Here is a 17592-nt window from a genome sequence, read left to right on the forward strand (position 1 = left end):
ATTGTAGAGGAATGTATTCCTAGCTAGTACATGTTGTAACTCAGTACATTTCATATTACTGTCCTCTGGCTCATCGTAACTCACTCATCACCATCATGCTTAGAATGTTGAAAAGGTTCTGAAGAACCTGTTTTAGAAAAGGATATGTGAAGAAGTGGACCAGATAATTAGTCAACTCAATGGCTAAACTATACTTTTTATATTTTCCACGAGACTCCATCATTTCTCATATCAATTCTTACCAAGTCTCCTATCCAGTTCGAATCATACCTACAAATTCCCAAATTAACCAGACCTTTTCAAACGTCATGTCTTCACCCCTGATATCCTCTTTTGCTTCAAATCCCTTACATCATAAACATCTTTCAAAGACTCATTCAAATTTGACCATTTACTTACAGGCTTTTCCAAACCTTCCCATCCACCCTCTCGCCTACAAAACTGACCACTCACTTGTTCCTTTGTGCTATTTCAGAACCCTGTACAGAATTCTGTCACAGAACCTTGTAAGATTTTACTATAATTATTTTGTTTAGCTGTCTCTCCCCTGCAAAGATTGTACATGCTTTTGTCTACCACTGTTAAGTAGTTATAGAGGCTACACGGTGATCCCCAAAAGATATGCCCAGGTTCTAAAATCCCAAACCTGTGAATGAATATTACCTTATATGGCAAAAGATGTGATTAAGTTCAGGTTCTGGAGAATAGGAGCTTATCCTGGATTATCTAAATGAGTCCTAACTGTAATTACATGTAGCCTCATAGAAAAGAAGGAGAGAGAGTTTGGGATGCAAAAAGAGGAGGTGATGTGAAGATGGAGTAGAGAGATACAGCTATATGCCAAGGAACGCCAACAGCCAACAGAAGCTAAAATAGTCAAGGAACAGATTACCCTCTAGAGCTTTTTGAAAGGAGTGTAGCCATATCAACACCTTGATTTTGGACTTCTGGCCTCCAAAAGTGTGAGAAAATAGAATTTGGTTGTTTCAAGTCATTCAGTTTGTAGTAATTTGTTAGAGCAGTCACAGGAAACGAGTACAGTGCCATGCAGTAAGTCTTTAATAAAGAAATCAGTAAATGCACCCACATCAGTAATAAAAATGCAAATCAAATAAACTTGAGATTCCATTTTCACCAAGTGAACTTATACCTAAAGCTGGCAAGATTATGGTAAAACATTCCCATAATAACAGTGGCATTACAGAGTGATCTAAATTTTCTCTAGAAGACAACAGAGAAAAATGTAGTAAGTGCCATAAAAATGTTCATCTTCTTTATTAGTAATACCATGCTTGGCCATTACCCTAAGAGAAAAGTTCAAAAAACACACATCGGAACAAAAGAAAGGAAAAAAAAAAGGAAGGAAAAAAACCAAGCAAATATTTACCAGTTCTTACTAATAGCAAAAAAATTCAGATTGCAAATAACTAAAAAAAAAAAATGGCTCAGAGACTTCTAAATTGTAACTGAAGGCTTACTTTTAGTTAGCTTTTTAGTTTTAATAACATGAAGATCGTACAATACTTTCTTGCTTAAAAGAACAAAAAATCTTTCAAAGCACTCCTATTAAAAAGATTAAAAATAAAACTTGCATTTGTTATACAATTTATAAGCACTTTGACTTAGATTAGACCATTATAACTTTGAGCCTTACAGCCACCTACTCAGGTAGGTAACATTATCATTCCCACTTTATTATTCCCAATTTATTGATGAGAAAACTGAGATTTAGAAAAATGAAATTATTTTCTCAAAGTCATACAAATAATTATTGAGCTCTCACAATATTAGGCATTATGGGATATAACACTGAAAAACGTAGTTAATAATTCTTGACTTCAGGGAGAGTGTATTTTAGTGGTAGAGCCACAACCCAAATCTAGGACTTTCTACCCCAAGTATAATACTTTTTTTTGTTTGTTAGTTTTGTTTTAACCCTCACTATTTATTTGTTTGAACTTCACATTTAGGCATCTACCATATAACTGTAAAATTAAAAGTAAAAAAGATGGTTCCCTCAAGGGACTTGCAATATGTAGAAAGTATTTATAATCTAGTGGGAAAAGAACATAATGTACATGGTATAGTGGGTTGAATGATGGCCTCCCTAGATAGGTCTATATCCTAACCCCTGGAACCTCTGAATATGACCTCATTTGGAAAAAGGGTCTTTGTGGTTATAACTAAGTGAAGAATCTCAAGATGAGATCATCCTGGATTATCCAAGTAGACCCTAAATCCAATGACAAGTATCCTCATAAGAGACACACAAATTAGAGGCATAGAGAAGGCCATGTGGAGAAGGAGGTAGAGACAGAAGTTATGTAGTCACAAAGCAAGAAATACCTGGAGCTACCAGAACTTACAAAAGCAAGAAAGAATTCTCTGCTGGAAGATTCAATGCAATCTCTACCAAAATACCAATGAAATATTTCATGGAACTAGAACAAGTAATTTTGACATTTATATGCAACTATAAAAGACCCTGAAACAGCCAAAGCAATCTTAAGAAAGAACAAAGCTAGAGATTTCAAGCTCCCTGGTTTCACATTATATATTTCAAACTATATTGTAATCAAAACAGTATGTTACTGTCACAAAAACAGACACATAGATCAATGGAACAGAATAGAGAGCCCAGATATAAACCCATACTTATATGGTCCATTAATCTACAACAAAGGTGACAAGGATATACGATGCGGGACAAGATAGTCCCTTCAATAAATGGTGCTGGGAAAACTGGACAGCTACATGCAAAAGAATGAAACTGGACCACTTTCTTATACCATATACAAAACTCATTTTTGAAACCATAAAACTAGAAGAAAACATAGGTAGTATGCTCTTCAACATGAGTCTCAGCAATATTTTTTGGATATGTCTTCTCAGACAAGGGCAATAAAAGCAAAGATAATCACATCAGACTACAAACTGAAAACCTTCTGCACAAGTAAAGGAAACCATCAATAAAACAAAAAGGCACTCTGCTGAATGGGAGGAGGTATCTGCAAATGATATATCTGATAAATTGTTAATATTCAAATTATATAAAGAACTCATACACCTCAATATCAAAAAAACAATCTGATCAAAAAATACACAGAGGATCTGAAAAGACATTTCTTCAAAGAAGATTTACAAATGGCCAACAGAAACATGGAAAGATGCTCAACATCACTAAACATCAGGGAAATGCAAATCAACACCAAAATAAGATACCTCATACCTATTAGAATGGTTATTATCAAAAAGACAACAAACAACAAGGGTTGGCAAGGATGTGGAGAAAAGGGAACCCTTGTGCATTGTTGGTGGGAATGTAAATTGGTGCAGCCACCACAGAAAACAGCATGGAGATTCCTCAAAATATTAAAAATAGAACTACCATATGATCCTGCAATTCCACTCTGGGTAATTACCTGAAGAAAACAAAAATGTTAATTTGAAAAGTTATATGCAACCCTATGCTCATTGCAGCATTATTCACAACTGCCAAGATATGGAAGCAACTTAAGTGTCCATTGATATACAAATAGATAAAGAATATGTGGTATATATACACAACTGAATATTATTCAGCCATAAAAATGAATGAAATCATGCCATTTGCAACAACATGGATGGACATAGAGGGTATTATGCTAAGTCTAACAAGACAGAGAAGGACAATCTCTTTGATCTCACTTATATGTGGAATCTAAAAAATGAAACAAACAAAACAGAAACAGACAATATCGACACAAAGAGGAAACTGGTGGTTGCCTGAGGGGAGGCGGATGGGGGTAGGGTGAAGTAAGTGAAGGGGATTAAGAGGTACAAACTTCCAGTTATAAAATAAGTCACAGGGATATGATATACAGCATAAAGAACATAGTCAATTACACTGTAATAATTTTGCATGGTGAAAGACTGTTACTAGACTTATCATGGTGATTTACTTCATAATGTATTTAAAAGTCAATCACTATCTTGTATACCTGAAACTAACATAATACTGTTATGTCAACTCTACTTCAATTAAAAAAAGAAAAAGGGGGGAAAAAAAGGAAAAAAAAAAAAAAGAATTCTTTCCCAGGGCCTTCAAAAGGAGCACAGCCCTGTCAACACCTTGAATTGAGACTTCTAGCCTCAACAACTGTGAGAGAATAAATGTCTGTTGTTTTAGCCATCAAGTTTGTGGTAATTTGTTACAGTAGCCACAGGAAACTAATACATATGGCATAAAAGATTATTACCTTTGTGATTTTAACTGCTCTTCTCATCTGCTGCTGTTCCCAAATATCTTGATATTTTTTATCTTCTTCACTATCTTCACTTGTTTCTTCATTTCTGGTTGCTTGAAAAAAAAGTTCATGTACAAATATTCCATATTTTTCCATTCTAATAGCAGCAGCAATTAGCAATTGGGGAGCTTATAAATGGCTTAGCAGCTCTTTATATGTGTTAACCTTTTCTTCACAATTCATAATTCACTCTCTCTTTATAAATAAAGAAACTAAGATAACAGGATGTTACATAACACAGTCCTCTATCTAAGGACTGTGTTGAACCTAGGACCTGAATCTAGCAATCTGACTTCAGAATCTGCATTTATCACCAAACTGTCTCACTCAAAACATGATGGTGTCACATATGAAAAAGCTTGGAATGCAACATTTGGTTTTATCAGAGATTCTCAATTCTACCTGAGAATCTAAACATGCAAAAATAATTTCTGGGTTAATAGGAACCAAAAGTCTCATTCTGAAATAGTATTATTTGAAATGACAAAAACTTGGTAAAACATTATTGTTTATAAATGAGAAATGTGAAAATAGTTCTTTGATACCTAAGGATTATTGGTTGAGGAAAACTTTTTACTAGAGCAGGGAAGATTTTAACACATGACACCAAAATCCTACCGATGTTTCCATGTTAAAAAAAAATCTTATAAAGGTGACAATAAAAGTTTTCAATATCAAAAATAGGAGGGCTTCCCTGGTGGCGCAGTGGTTGAGAGTCCGCCTGCCGATGCAGGGGACATGGGTTCGTGCCCTGGTCCGGGAAGATCCCACATGCCGCGTAGCGGCTGGGCCCGTGAGCCATGGCCGCTGAGCCTGCGCGTCCGGAGCCTGTGCTCCGCAATGGGAGAGGCCACAACAGTGAGAGGCCCACATAACGCAAAAAAAAAAAAAATAGGAAACTCTACAAATTTTTTAACCTGTCAAGAAAGATCAAGTGGAGATCAGATAACAGTAAACATTATTATTGCATGTACCCTTTGATAACATTTTGATACAGACATGTATTTTAGAAGACATGATGTCAGTAAATTGGTATTTAAAAAATAAACAACCTTTAGAAAAGGAGATACTACATTATGTTTTTATGGATATTTTTATCATAAATTATATTCTAATGAAAAATGCCTTAATGTTCATTTATTATAAATAAATTAAATATGTACCTGTTGTTTCAGCCATCTTTTGTCTAAGTGTTTGAGGCTTTGGGGTAAATGGTATTATATTTTCATGATCATCAGGCTCACTCTCAGGATATTCAGTGTTTTTCTTCACACCAGAGATGGTGAAGGCATGTTTTACATCCAAAGAAATATAGTCCTCTTGGGCCCTGGCCAATTCACGTTTTCGGTAGGCTGCCTGAATAAAAGCTGCATCAGGGATATTTACTGAAAGAAACAAAGAGGAGGACATTGAAAACAAAATACTAACAGAGAGAAATATTCCTCAAATTTAAAGGAAAAGAGCACCGTTTTTCCAATTTTTTCACTATTTTGATATAATGACTCAAAATCTGTTTCAATAGAAGATAATTATTTTGATAGAGATTAAATATAAATTAAAGAAATGAAACAAATCTAGAAGTATCAGAAAATATTGAAACGATTCCAGTTTATCTTTTTTCTACCTTCTTCATCAGGTGTTTTTGCTGACTTTTTGTTGAGGGCTACTTCTCATTTCCAGAAGCTCTGAAATTATCAGGGTAGGGATGTGGAGAGGGCTGAGCATGGAGTTACTCTTGGAGCATGGAGGGTAGAATGATAAGTGGTAGAGCAGTCTGCCTTATAAAGTAACAGGGACATTCTACTATGACCTGCCCCTCGCCTTTGGGCATCCAGGCACACAGGGAGTGAGAAACAGACTAAAACCCAGCACACATTCAAATCAGCCTCCAAGGTCCTGTGGTGATTCTCACATGAATAAACATAAGTTAAAAAGTATAAAAGAAATAATCAGGTAATTTACCAGGTTTAAAATACTTAAGGGACAACATCTTTTAATAGAGGATTGTTTTATTTTTTCTTCATTTTATTCAGTACAAACTTCATTAATATACGCTCTTCTAACTCAAAACAAGTTTCTTCATGCATGATCTAAGCTGAAATTTATCTCTACACTCTGGAAACAAATGGTTTCTTAAGCAAAATACTAAGGTAAACAAAATAGCAAGAGAAATCATTGTTTCAAGCACTTCAAGATATTAATTAGGAATACCAAGCCACTGAGTAAAATTTTCTATCCTTTCCCACAAATTGGTCCAAATCCTTTGAGAAATAAATAGAAAAGATGCCATATGCCAGGAGATACACAAATACTCTGATTTTTGAAAGAGATAGAGATTTCAGAAATTATAGATCAATATACTTGACACCAGAACTAAGGAAAACAAGTAGTACTTGAATTAATTATGAAGCAGTAAGTGATGAACACTAGAAAGCAACATAAGCTCATTAAAAACAAGGAATATTAAATAAGTGATTTACTTTTTATAGACTAGAATTTCTTGTAGAATAGTACCAGGAAAATGATGCAGGTAAGGTGTCTCTTCATCCTCCCAAAACACTCAGGATAATGGCAGCATTTCTTGACCCTGGCTATATGCATTAGAATCACCTGGGAAGGTTGATAATCTGATAACTAGTCTCCCATCCAAAACACAGGATCTAAATGCAGTTGATCTGAGGTGGAGTTGAGCAGCAGTATATTTTTATAGCCCCCTAGGGGATTTTTTTTTTTTTTTTTTTTTTTTTTTTTTTGCAGTACGCGGGCCTCTCACTGTTGTGGACTCTCCCGTTGCAGAGCACAGGCTCCGGATGCGCAGGCTCAGCGGCCATGGCTCACGGGCCCAGCCGCTCCGCGACATGTGGGATCCTCCCGGACCGGGGCACGAACCCGTGTCCCCTGCATCGGCAGGCGGACTCTCAACCACTGCGCCACCAGGGAAGCCCCCTAGGGGATTTTAATGGGTCACCAGTTAAGATGATACACTTAGGTTCAAATATTCAAGTGTATAAATACAGAAACAGAAATACTTGAAGCAATTCACCAGCAAGTGATTTGGTGGGGTTTAATTAATAAATCACAAGCAATGGGCTCACTAGTGAGATACTAGTGTTACATAAAGCTAATCCTCTCTCAAACTACAATAAAGAAATATAAGTTCAAGGAAGAGAAGAGTATTCTATCCTGTCCTGTCTATATCTAACACCTAGCTCAAGAGTTCCCACATAGCAGATGTTGGTCAGACATGAGATGAATTAATGTTAGCATATTGCTTTATAATAATAAAAACATCATGTTTTTGTAGATTTATAACTCAAAAATAATTTTCACATAGATCATCCTATCTGAGGAGTAGAGGTTATGAGGGGGATCAAGATGGCAGAGTAGGAGCTCACCTCTCCCCACGAACACATAAAAAATACATCTACATGTGGAACAATTCTCATAGAAAACCAACTGGAAACAGGCAGATCTCCCACATAACCAAAGCCACAAGAAAGATCTCCATGTAACTGGGTAGGACAGGAAAAAAAAAAAAAAAAAAAGCGACAGGACCTGTGCCCCTGGGAGAGATCTGTAAAGGAGAGAAGGTCCACACGGGCAGACCCTTGCCTGGGGAGCCCCCTGCCAGCTGGGAAATCTGCTGGGACAGACAGAGGGGCTGCGGAAGCCTAGACTATACTTGTGAGGAGTGCAGGCATGCTGGCTTCCTAACAATCAGGATGGAAAGGGACCAGTGCTGGTGGCTGATGCCTTGCTGCATTTCCCAAGCCTCACCTCACTTACCAATCCGAACCATGTGCCAAGTGGGACCACAAACACGTTAAGTGCTGAATTTTGGGCAGACAGGATGTGGGAGAGGACTCCATTTACCTGTGTGGAGACAGTGGAGACAGCCCTGATGGCCTGGGGTGTGGTCCAGGCTGAAACATGGAGCCCACTGTCAATGTACACAGGGAAGGGTGAGTCCAGCTGTGGCACACTTTGTCAGTGAGCACACCAGGTGGTATCACAGAAATGCACAGTGGCTGGGCATTGAGGTTCGGTGGAAAGGCCCTGGGCAGCAGCATGCAGTGGTTCATTTCCCGGTGAGAATGCTCCAGCCCTGCCCACTCCACACCTCAGCCTGGAGCTGGAATTGGGGTGGACAGGTCCTGGGAGAGGTGTGCCACAGAGGCAGCCCAGGTCCCAGGCAGCAGCACAACAACCTTGATCCTGCAGCCACAGCGCCCCAGCCTCCAGCCACAGCCCACTCCACAAAAGAGCCTACCACTAGGTCTGGAGTGAAACACAACAGAGAAAGGGACACAACATTGCACTGAGTCTGAGAGGAACTGCAGATGCCTGCCTAGACGGTGCATGGGCTCAATGTGACCATACAGGCCCCACTTGCACCAACAGTCGCCTCCTTTGGGGCAGGGCATGCACTCAACGGCAATGAAATCTCATCAAACACAAATTTCAGGGCTTCTACTCCAACAGTTGTGGAGCAGACCCCACTCCCAACAGAGCTGTGATAGCCACAGAGCAAAGAGGAGGTCCTGCCCACCACAGAGCCCAGGTTCTAGACGCTTCAACACCAATCACACCCCCTATCAAGGGGTTAATGGCCAGCAAATGCTAAGGAAAGACATGGCTGGCACCCACACCAAAACCAGCCCACACACCAAAAATATTTGACTCACGGAGTCTACACAGGGATGCTCCCACATAAAAACACCCCTTCAAGACCACAGTAGATAAATGTTTCTCCTAAATTCATAGAGAGAGAGAAAGTTAAGTAAAATGAAAAAGCAGAGGAACTACTCTTAATTAAAAGAACAAGAGAAATCCCCTGAAAGAACAAATAATTTCTGAAACAAACCTCACCCGTCTACTAGACCTTGAGTCCAAAAAGAAGGTAATAAAAATGCTAAAGGAATTAAGAAAGGTTATCAATAGAAATGCAGAGCACTGTAACAAGGAACTAGAAACTATGAAGATGAACCAAATCAAAATTAGACAACTCAACTGCTGAAATAAAAACCAATCTAGAAGCAATGAATAGCAGACTAAATAACACAGAACGTGGAAGTGATCTGGAAGACAGAATAATGGAAATCACTCAATCAGAACAGCAGACAGAAAGACAAATGAACAGAATATGAAGATAACATGTAAGAACTATGCGATAATATAAAGCATGCCAAACTATGCATAATAGAGGTTCCATAAGGAGAAGAGAGAGAAAAGGGGATTTAAAATATATTTGAAGAAATTATGGCTGAAAACATCCCAAACCTTGAAGAAGGAAACAGATATCCAGGCACAGGAAGCAGAAAGGGTCCCAAACAAGATGAACCCAAAGTGACCCACACCAAGATACATCATAATTAAAATGGCAAAAGTTAAAGAGAGGATTCTAAAGGTAGCAAGAGAAAAACAAAGAGTTAATTACAAGGGAACCACCATAAGGCTATCAATTGATTTCTCTGCAGAAACTCTGCAGGCCAGAAGGGAGTGGCATGATATATTCAAAGTCCTGAAAGGGAAAACCCTGCAACCTAGGATATTCTACCCAGCAAGATTATCATTTAGAATAGAAGGAGAGAGAAAGAATTTCTCAGACAAGCAAAAACTAAAAAAATTCAGTATTACCAAACCTACCCTAGAAGAAATATTGAAAGGTCTCCTCTAAATAAAAGAGAAACAAGAATCTATAGGTAAGGGAAAATCACAATGGGAAAGCCAATATATAAAAGGATTGAAGACCACTTAAATAAGCTAGTACATAGATTAAAAAATAATTACAAGTATTTTTGTAAAAGCAATTATAACTACAATGAACAGCCAAAGAATAAGCATGAAGATGTAAAATATGACATCAAAATTAAAAAATGTGAGAGAGGGGGACTCTAAAGATGTAGATTTTTTTTACAATGTGTTTGAACTTGTATGACTATCACTTTAAAGCAAGTATAGTTATGGGTCAACATACTTGAACCCCATGGTAATCACAAATCTAAAACATACAGTCGATTCACAAAAACCAAAAAGAAAGGAACTCAAGCATAATATAAAAGAAAACCATCAAACTACAAAAGGAAAAACAAAAAGAAGAACCAGGAAAGAACTACAAAAATAACCGGGAAACAAGGTTTAAGATGGCAACAAATACATACCTATCAATAATTACTTTCAATGTCAATGGACTAAATGCTCTGATTAAAAGACACAGAGGGGCAGGTTGCATAAGAAAACAAGAACCCATAATATGATGCCTACCAGAGACTCACATCAGGGTGGAAGACACACAGATAGAAAATGAGGGGATGGAAAAAGATATTCCATGCAAATGGAAACAACGAGAAAGTGGCAGTAGCAATACTCATATCAGACAAAACAGACTTTAAAACAAAGGCCATAAAGACAAAGAAGGACATTATATAATGATAAAGGGATCAATACAAGAAGAGGGTATTATACCCATTAACATATATGTACCCAATATAGGAGCACCTAAGTATATAAAGCAAATACTAACAGGCACAAAGGGAGAAATTGACAGGAATACAATAATAGTGGGAGACTTTAATACCCCACTGACATCAATGGACAGACGTTCCAGACGGCAAATCAATAAGGCAACAGAGGACCTAAATGACACAACAGACCAGTTGGACTTAATTGATTTCTACAGGATACTACAGCCAAACAAAGCAGAATACACATTCTTTTCAAGTGAACATGGAATATTCAGTAGGGTTAACCACATACTGGGGCACAAAACAAGCCTCAAAAAATATAGTATAGAAAGTATTTTAAGCATTTCTGACCATACTGCTATGAAAGTAGAAATCAACCACAGACAGAAAAATGGGAAAAGAACAAACACGTGGAGACTAAACAACACACTAATAAAAAACCAATGCATCTACAATGAAATAAAAGAAGTCAGAAAATACCTCAAGACAAATGACAATGAAAACACAACCATATAAAATCTATGGGATACAGCAAAGCAGTTCTAGGAGGGCAGTTGATAGTGATACAGTCCTTCCTCAAGAAACAAGAAATTTCTCAAATAAACAACCTAACCTACCACTTAAAAGAATCTGAAAAAGAACAAACAAAACCCGAAGTCAGCAGAAGGAAGGAAATAATAAAGATCGGAGAGGACATAAATAAAATAGAGATCAAAAAAACAATAGAAAAGATCAATAAAACCAAGAGCCGGTTTTTTGAAAAGATAAACAAAATCGACAAACCTCTAGCCAGGCTCACCAAGAAGAAAAGAGAGAGGAACCAAATAAATAAAATAAGAAATGGAAGAGGAGAAATAACACTGATACCACAGAAATACAAAAAATCATAAGAGAATATTATGAACAATTAATTATATGCCAACAAATTGGACAACCAAGAAGGAATGAACAAGTTTCTAGAAACATACAGTCTGCCGAAACTGAATCAAGAAGATACAGATACTTTGAACAGACTGATCACTAGAAGTGAAATAGAACTGGTAATAAAAAAACTCCCTACAAACAAAAGCCCAGAACCTGATGGCTTCACAGAGGAATTCTACCAAACATGCAATGAGGAACTTATTCTTATTCTTCTCAAACTCTTCCAAAAGACTGAAGACGAGGGAACACTCCCAAATTCATTCTATGAAGCCACCATCACCCTGCTACCAAAATCAGAGAAAGACACTACAAAAAAAAAAGAAAATTATAGGCCAATATCTTTGATAAACATCGATGCAAAAATCCTCAACAAAATATTAGCAAATCAAATCCAACAATACATAAAAAAGATTATATACCATGATCAGGCTGGATTCATCCCAGGGTCACAAGGATGGTTCAACATACACAAATCAATCAATGTGATACACCACATTGACAAAAGGAAAGCCCAAAATCACATGACTATCTCAATAGATGCATAAAAAAGCATCTGACAAACCTCAACATCCATTCATTATAAAAACTCTCACCAAAGTGGGTATAGAGGGAACATATCTCAACATAATAAAAGCTATTTATGACAAACCCACAGCCTATATAATACTCAATGGTGAAAAGCTGAATGCCTTCCCACTAAATTCTGAACAAGGATGTCACTCTTACCATTTTTTTTTCTTAGTCAGTATACATTCCAGAATTTATTCCAATACATTACCAAGTACATGGGTCAAAGGAGAAAAATATATTACCATCTCATAAAATAATCATGAAAGATTTAATTCTGCTTACATTTTAAAGAAATGTAATGATTCTAGGCAGCAGTGCTACGTGTACTTGATTTTTCTACAAGGAATGCAAATAAGAATTGTGTCTCTATTTATTTATTATTTTATACTGGAGTAGAGTTGATTAACAATGTTGTGTTAATTTCAGGTATACAACAAAATAATTCAGTTATACATATACATGTATCTATTCTTTTTCAAATTTTTTTCCCATTTAGGTTATTATAGAGCATTGAGCAGAGTTCCCTGTGCTATTCAGTAGGTCTTTGTTGGTTATCTATTTTAAATATAGCAGTGTGTACATGTCAATCCCAAACTCCCAATCTATCCCTCCCTCTCACCTTTCCCCCCTGGTAACCATAAGTTCATTCTCTAAGTCTGTGACTCTGTTTTGTAAATAAGTTCATTTGTATCATTTTTTTCGATTCTGCATATAAGTGATATCATATGATATTTGTGACATTTATTGAAAAGAATGAAATAATGCCATTTGCAGCAACATGGATGGACCTGGAGATTGTCATACTAAGTGAAGTCAGTCACACAGAGAAAGACAAATATCTTACCACTTCTATTCAACATAGTTTTGGCTGTCCTAGCCACAGCAATTGGACAAGAAATAAAATGTATCCAAACTCGAACATAAGAGATAAAACTATCATTATACATAGATGACATGATACTCTATACAGAAAACCATAAAGCTTCCACATAAAAACTATTAGAATAAATAAATTCAGCAAGATAGCTAGGATACAAGATTAATATACAGAAATCTTCTTTAACAATGAAATATAAGAATGAGAAAGTAAAAAAACAAACCCATTTAAAATCACATCAAAAAAAAAATTCCAAAAAAAAAAATATCCTAGGAAGAAACCTAAGGAGGTGAAAGACCTATATGGTAAGAACTGTATATAAAACAGTGATACAGGAAATTGATGATGATTCAAAGAAATGGAAAGATATCACCTGCTCTTGGATTGGAATAATTAATATTGTTAAAATGGCCATACAAGGCAATCTACAGATTTAATGCAATCCCTATCAAATTGCCCATGACATTTTTCACAGAACTAGAACAAATAATCCTAAAATTTATAAGGAACCACAAAATACCCAGAATTGCCAAAGCAATCCTGAGGAGAAAGAAGAAAGCTGGAAGCATAACTCTCCCAGACTTCAGACAGTCCTATAGAGCTACAGTAATCAAAACAGCATGGTACTGGCACAAAAGAAGATATATAGATCAATGGAAAACAACAGAGGGCCTAGAAATAAATACACACAACTACTGTCAATTAATCTATGACAAAGGAGGCAAGAACAGAACAAAAAAAGACTCACAGACATAGGAAAAAAACTTATGTTTACCAGAGGGAAAAGGGTGTGGGGGAGGGATAAATTAGGAGTATGGGATTGATAGATACAAACTACTATACATAAAATAGATAAACAACAAGGACCTACTGTAGAGCACAGGGAACTATATTCAATATCTTATAATAACCTATAATGGAAAATAATCTGAAAAGTATATATATAACTGAATCAGTTTGCTATACACCTGAAACTAATACAATATTGTAAATCAACTATACTTCAATTAAAAAAAAAGAATAAAGGTTAATATCATGCCCAATTGGTAAGCAGTCTCTGCAACAGTGCACATCTCAAGGCCGATATTCCAGTACTGGATCATTCTAATAGTTCTATCATCTGAACAAAAAAATAAATGCACTCCATCTTCTACATACCAGTCCTTACACTTATCTCATTCCTTCTTCCTCTTTTCCTCTCCAGAAAAAAAGAAAAAAAAACAAAAACAAAACACGAAGTGTTCCTTACAGGAAAAGTTTTCATCTTTCAATCAGTGTTTCTCAAAGGGGCATCAGAGGAGGGACAATTCTTCACCTTGGTAAACTGTCCCACATTCTTTATCTTTATCATCTCTTGCCTTCAGGGCACTACATGCCAGCAACACCTCAGGCACTATGATAATTTAAAACTATCCTACATATTTCCAAACACTGTATTTTCTCCTTAGGTTCCCAATGCTACCAACACTGTCTAATCTGCCATCTTCTACAGCATCACTGTTCAGTACTGTAACCACCAGCCATATGTGACTATTTAAATTTAAGTAAATTAAAAGTCCAGTTCCTTAGTCACACTAGCCACATTTCAAGAACTCTATAGACACATGTGGCTAGTGGCTAATGTACTGGACTGTGAAGATACAGAACCTTCACAGAAAGTTTTATTGGACAGCACTGTACCTAGAGTCTAGACAAAGCTTCACTTGTCTACTAGGCTTCAATTCTTAATACTGGCTTCATCACTAATTACTTCTGTAGCTTATGAACTTGTTTTAGAAAAAAAATTAGAAGAGCTTCTGGTTCCTGTTATTTCACATGTTCATAAAGCACTTACTACTATACTACAAATCTTTAAAAAAATATTTTAACAATTATATTTCAAATTAATGTTTCCTTTATAAAGCTATACATTTTACTTTGTTTTCTTCAGAAGGGGTCTTAGGCTTCATGAGACTGAAAAGAGTCCACAGCACAAGACAAGTTAAGAACCCTTGAGCTAGGTAGAAGGCCAATAAATATTTCTGGCTTTCTGGGCCATAAAGTCTCTGTTACAACTTCTCAGCTCTGCCATTGTAGTGCAAAAGCAGCCAAAGACAATACATAATTGAATGAGCATGGCTTTAATAAAATTTCATTCACAAAAGCAGATACTGGGCCACATTTGGCCCACAGGTGGTAATCTGCCAACCCCTGAACTGGATTTATCTTTCTAAAACAAAAAAATGGTCATGTCATCTATTTGCATAAAATTTTCAGTAGTTCCCTTAAAACCCTGTATTATTTGACTCCAGTCAGTCCCTCTGCTTTCTTTTTGTTCTTCTTTATTAAACTTAAACCAAGTATTTTCAGTCCAACAACTACTTTTTAGTTCTCTGCACATGTTATCTTTCCTAGAGGTTTTTTTTTTTTTGCGGTACACGGGCCTCTCACTGCTGTGGCCTCTCTTGTTCAGAGCACAGGCTCCGGATGCACAGGCTCCGGACGCGCAGGCTCAGCGGCCATGGCCCACGGGCCCAGCTGCTCCGTGGCACGTGGGGTCCTCCCGGACCGGGGCACGAACCCGTGTCCCCTGCATCGGCAGGCAGACCCTCAACCACTGCGCCACCAGGGAAGCCCTTCCCTAGAGTTTTATATATGCTACATCCTATACCTGAAACATCCTCACAGACAAATTCTTCCCATGTTTAGATACTGTCATGAATCACCCATTATAGCACAGTGGTTAAGAACCTAGGCTCTGGAGTAGATTCCCTGGGTTGGAATCCTAGCTCTGCCTCTTATAAGCCATCTGACCGTGGGCATGTTATGTAATGGAACTGAGCAGCCAATTTTGGTCCCCTGACAATCATTAGTAATGACTTATTTGCCCCACACTTCGCTAGAGTTTATTAATAATAAGTATCACTGGTATAGGAGATTGGTTCAAGATGGTGGAGTACAAGGACGTGCGCTCACTCCCTCTTATGAGAGCACTGGAATCACAACTAACTGCTGAACAATCATTGGCAGGAAGACACTGGAACTCACCAAAAATGATAAACTACATCAAAAGACAAAGGAAAAGCCACAATGAGACGGGAGGTGGGGCGCAATCACAATAAAATCAAATCCCATAACCACTGGGTGGGTGATTCACAAACTGGAGAACAATTATACCACAGAAGTCTACCCACTGGAGTGAAGGTTCTGAGCCCCACGTCAGGCTTCCCAACCTGGGGGCCTGGCAACGGGAGGAGGAATTCCCAGGGAATCAGACTTTGAAGGCTAGCGGGATTTGACTGTAGGACTTCAACAGGACTGGGTGAAACAGAGACCCCACTCTTGGAGGGCACACACAAAGTAGTAGGCACATCAGGACCCAGGGGGAAGGAGCAGTGATCCCATAGGAGACTGAACCAGACCTACCTGCTAGTGTTGGAGGGTCTCCTGCAGAGGTGGAGGGTGGCTGTGGCTCACCATGGGGACAAGGACACTGGCAGCAGAAGTTCTAGGAAGTACTCCTTGGCATGAGCCCTTCCGGAGTCTGCCATTAGCCCCACCAAAGAGACTGTAGCCTCCAGTGCTGGGTCACCTCAGGTCAAACAACTAACAGGGAGGGAACTCAGCCCCACCCATCAGCAGACAAGCGGATTAAAGTTTTACTGAGCCCTGCCCACCAGAGCAACACCCAGCTCTACCCACCACCAGTCCCTCCCATCAGGAAGCTTGCACAAGCCTCTTAGATAGCCTCATCCACCAGAAGCAAGAAGAACTACAATCCTGCCTGTGGAACGAAAACCACATTCACAGAGAGACAGAATGAAAAGGAAGAGGACTATGTACCAGATGAAGGATCAAGATAAAACCCCAGAAAAACAACTAAATGAAGTGGAGATAGGCAACCTTCCAGAAAAAGAATTCAGAATAATGATAGTGAAGATGATCCAGGGCCTCGGAAAAAGAATGAAGACAAAGATGAAGAAAATGCAAAAAATGTTTAACAAAGACCTAGAAGAACTGAAAGAACAAACACCTAGAAGAATTAAAGAAAAAACAGACATGAACAATACACTAACTGAAATGAAAAATACACTAGAAGGAATCAATAGCAGAATAACTGAGGCAGAAGAATGGGTAAGTTACCTGGAAGACAGAATGGTGGAATTCACTGCCATGGAACAGACTAAAGAAAAATGAATGAAAAGAAATGAAGACAACCTAAGAGATCTCTGGGACAACATTAAACACACCAACATTTGCCTTATAGAGGTCCCAGAAGGAGAAGAGAGAGAGAAAGGACCTGAGAAAATATTTGAAGAGATAATAGTAGAAAACTTCCCTAACATGGGAAAGGAAACAGCCACCCAAGTCCAGGAAGTGCAGAGTCCCAGGCAGGATAAACCCAAGGAGAAACATGCCAAGACACATAGTAATCAAATTGAAAAAAATTAAAGACAAAGAAAAATTATTAAAAGCAACAAGGCAAAAATGA

At 37.7% G+C, this 17592-nt stretch overlaps 1 protein-coding gene across 4 annotated transcripts in view; it reads right to left on the minus strand.

The window, feature by feature from the left end:
- Window positions 1-17592, minus strand: part of GCFC2 (GC-rich sequence DNA-binding factor 2) — a gene marked incomplete at its 5' end in the record, with an annotated part of 72927 nt that overhangs the window by 46136 nt on the left and 9199 nt on the right. For 3 of the 4 annotated variants that reach the window (XM_082671818.1, XM_082671817.1, XM_082671816.1), the window contains 2 exons: window positions 4239-4339; window positions 5450-5671. In XM_082671818.1, coding sequence (XP_082527944.1) covers window positions 4239-4339; window positions 5450-5671 — 323 coding nt within the window. The remainder of the gene's footprint in view (window positions 1-4238; window positions 4340-5449; window positions 5672-17592) is intronic. The other variant, XM_082671819.1, reaches the window with a different exon arrangement.

The sequence above is a fragment of the Grampus griseus genome (assembly GCF_964374135.1).
Source record: "Grampus griseus genome assembly, chromosome: 15".
NCBI classification, from domain to species: domain Eukaryota; kingdom Metazoa; phylum Chordata; class Mammalia; order Artiodactyla; family Delphinidae; genus Grampus; species Grampus griseus.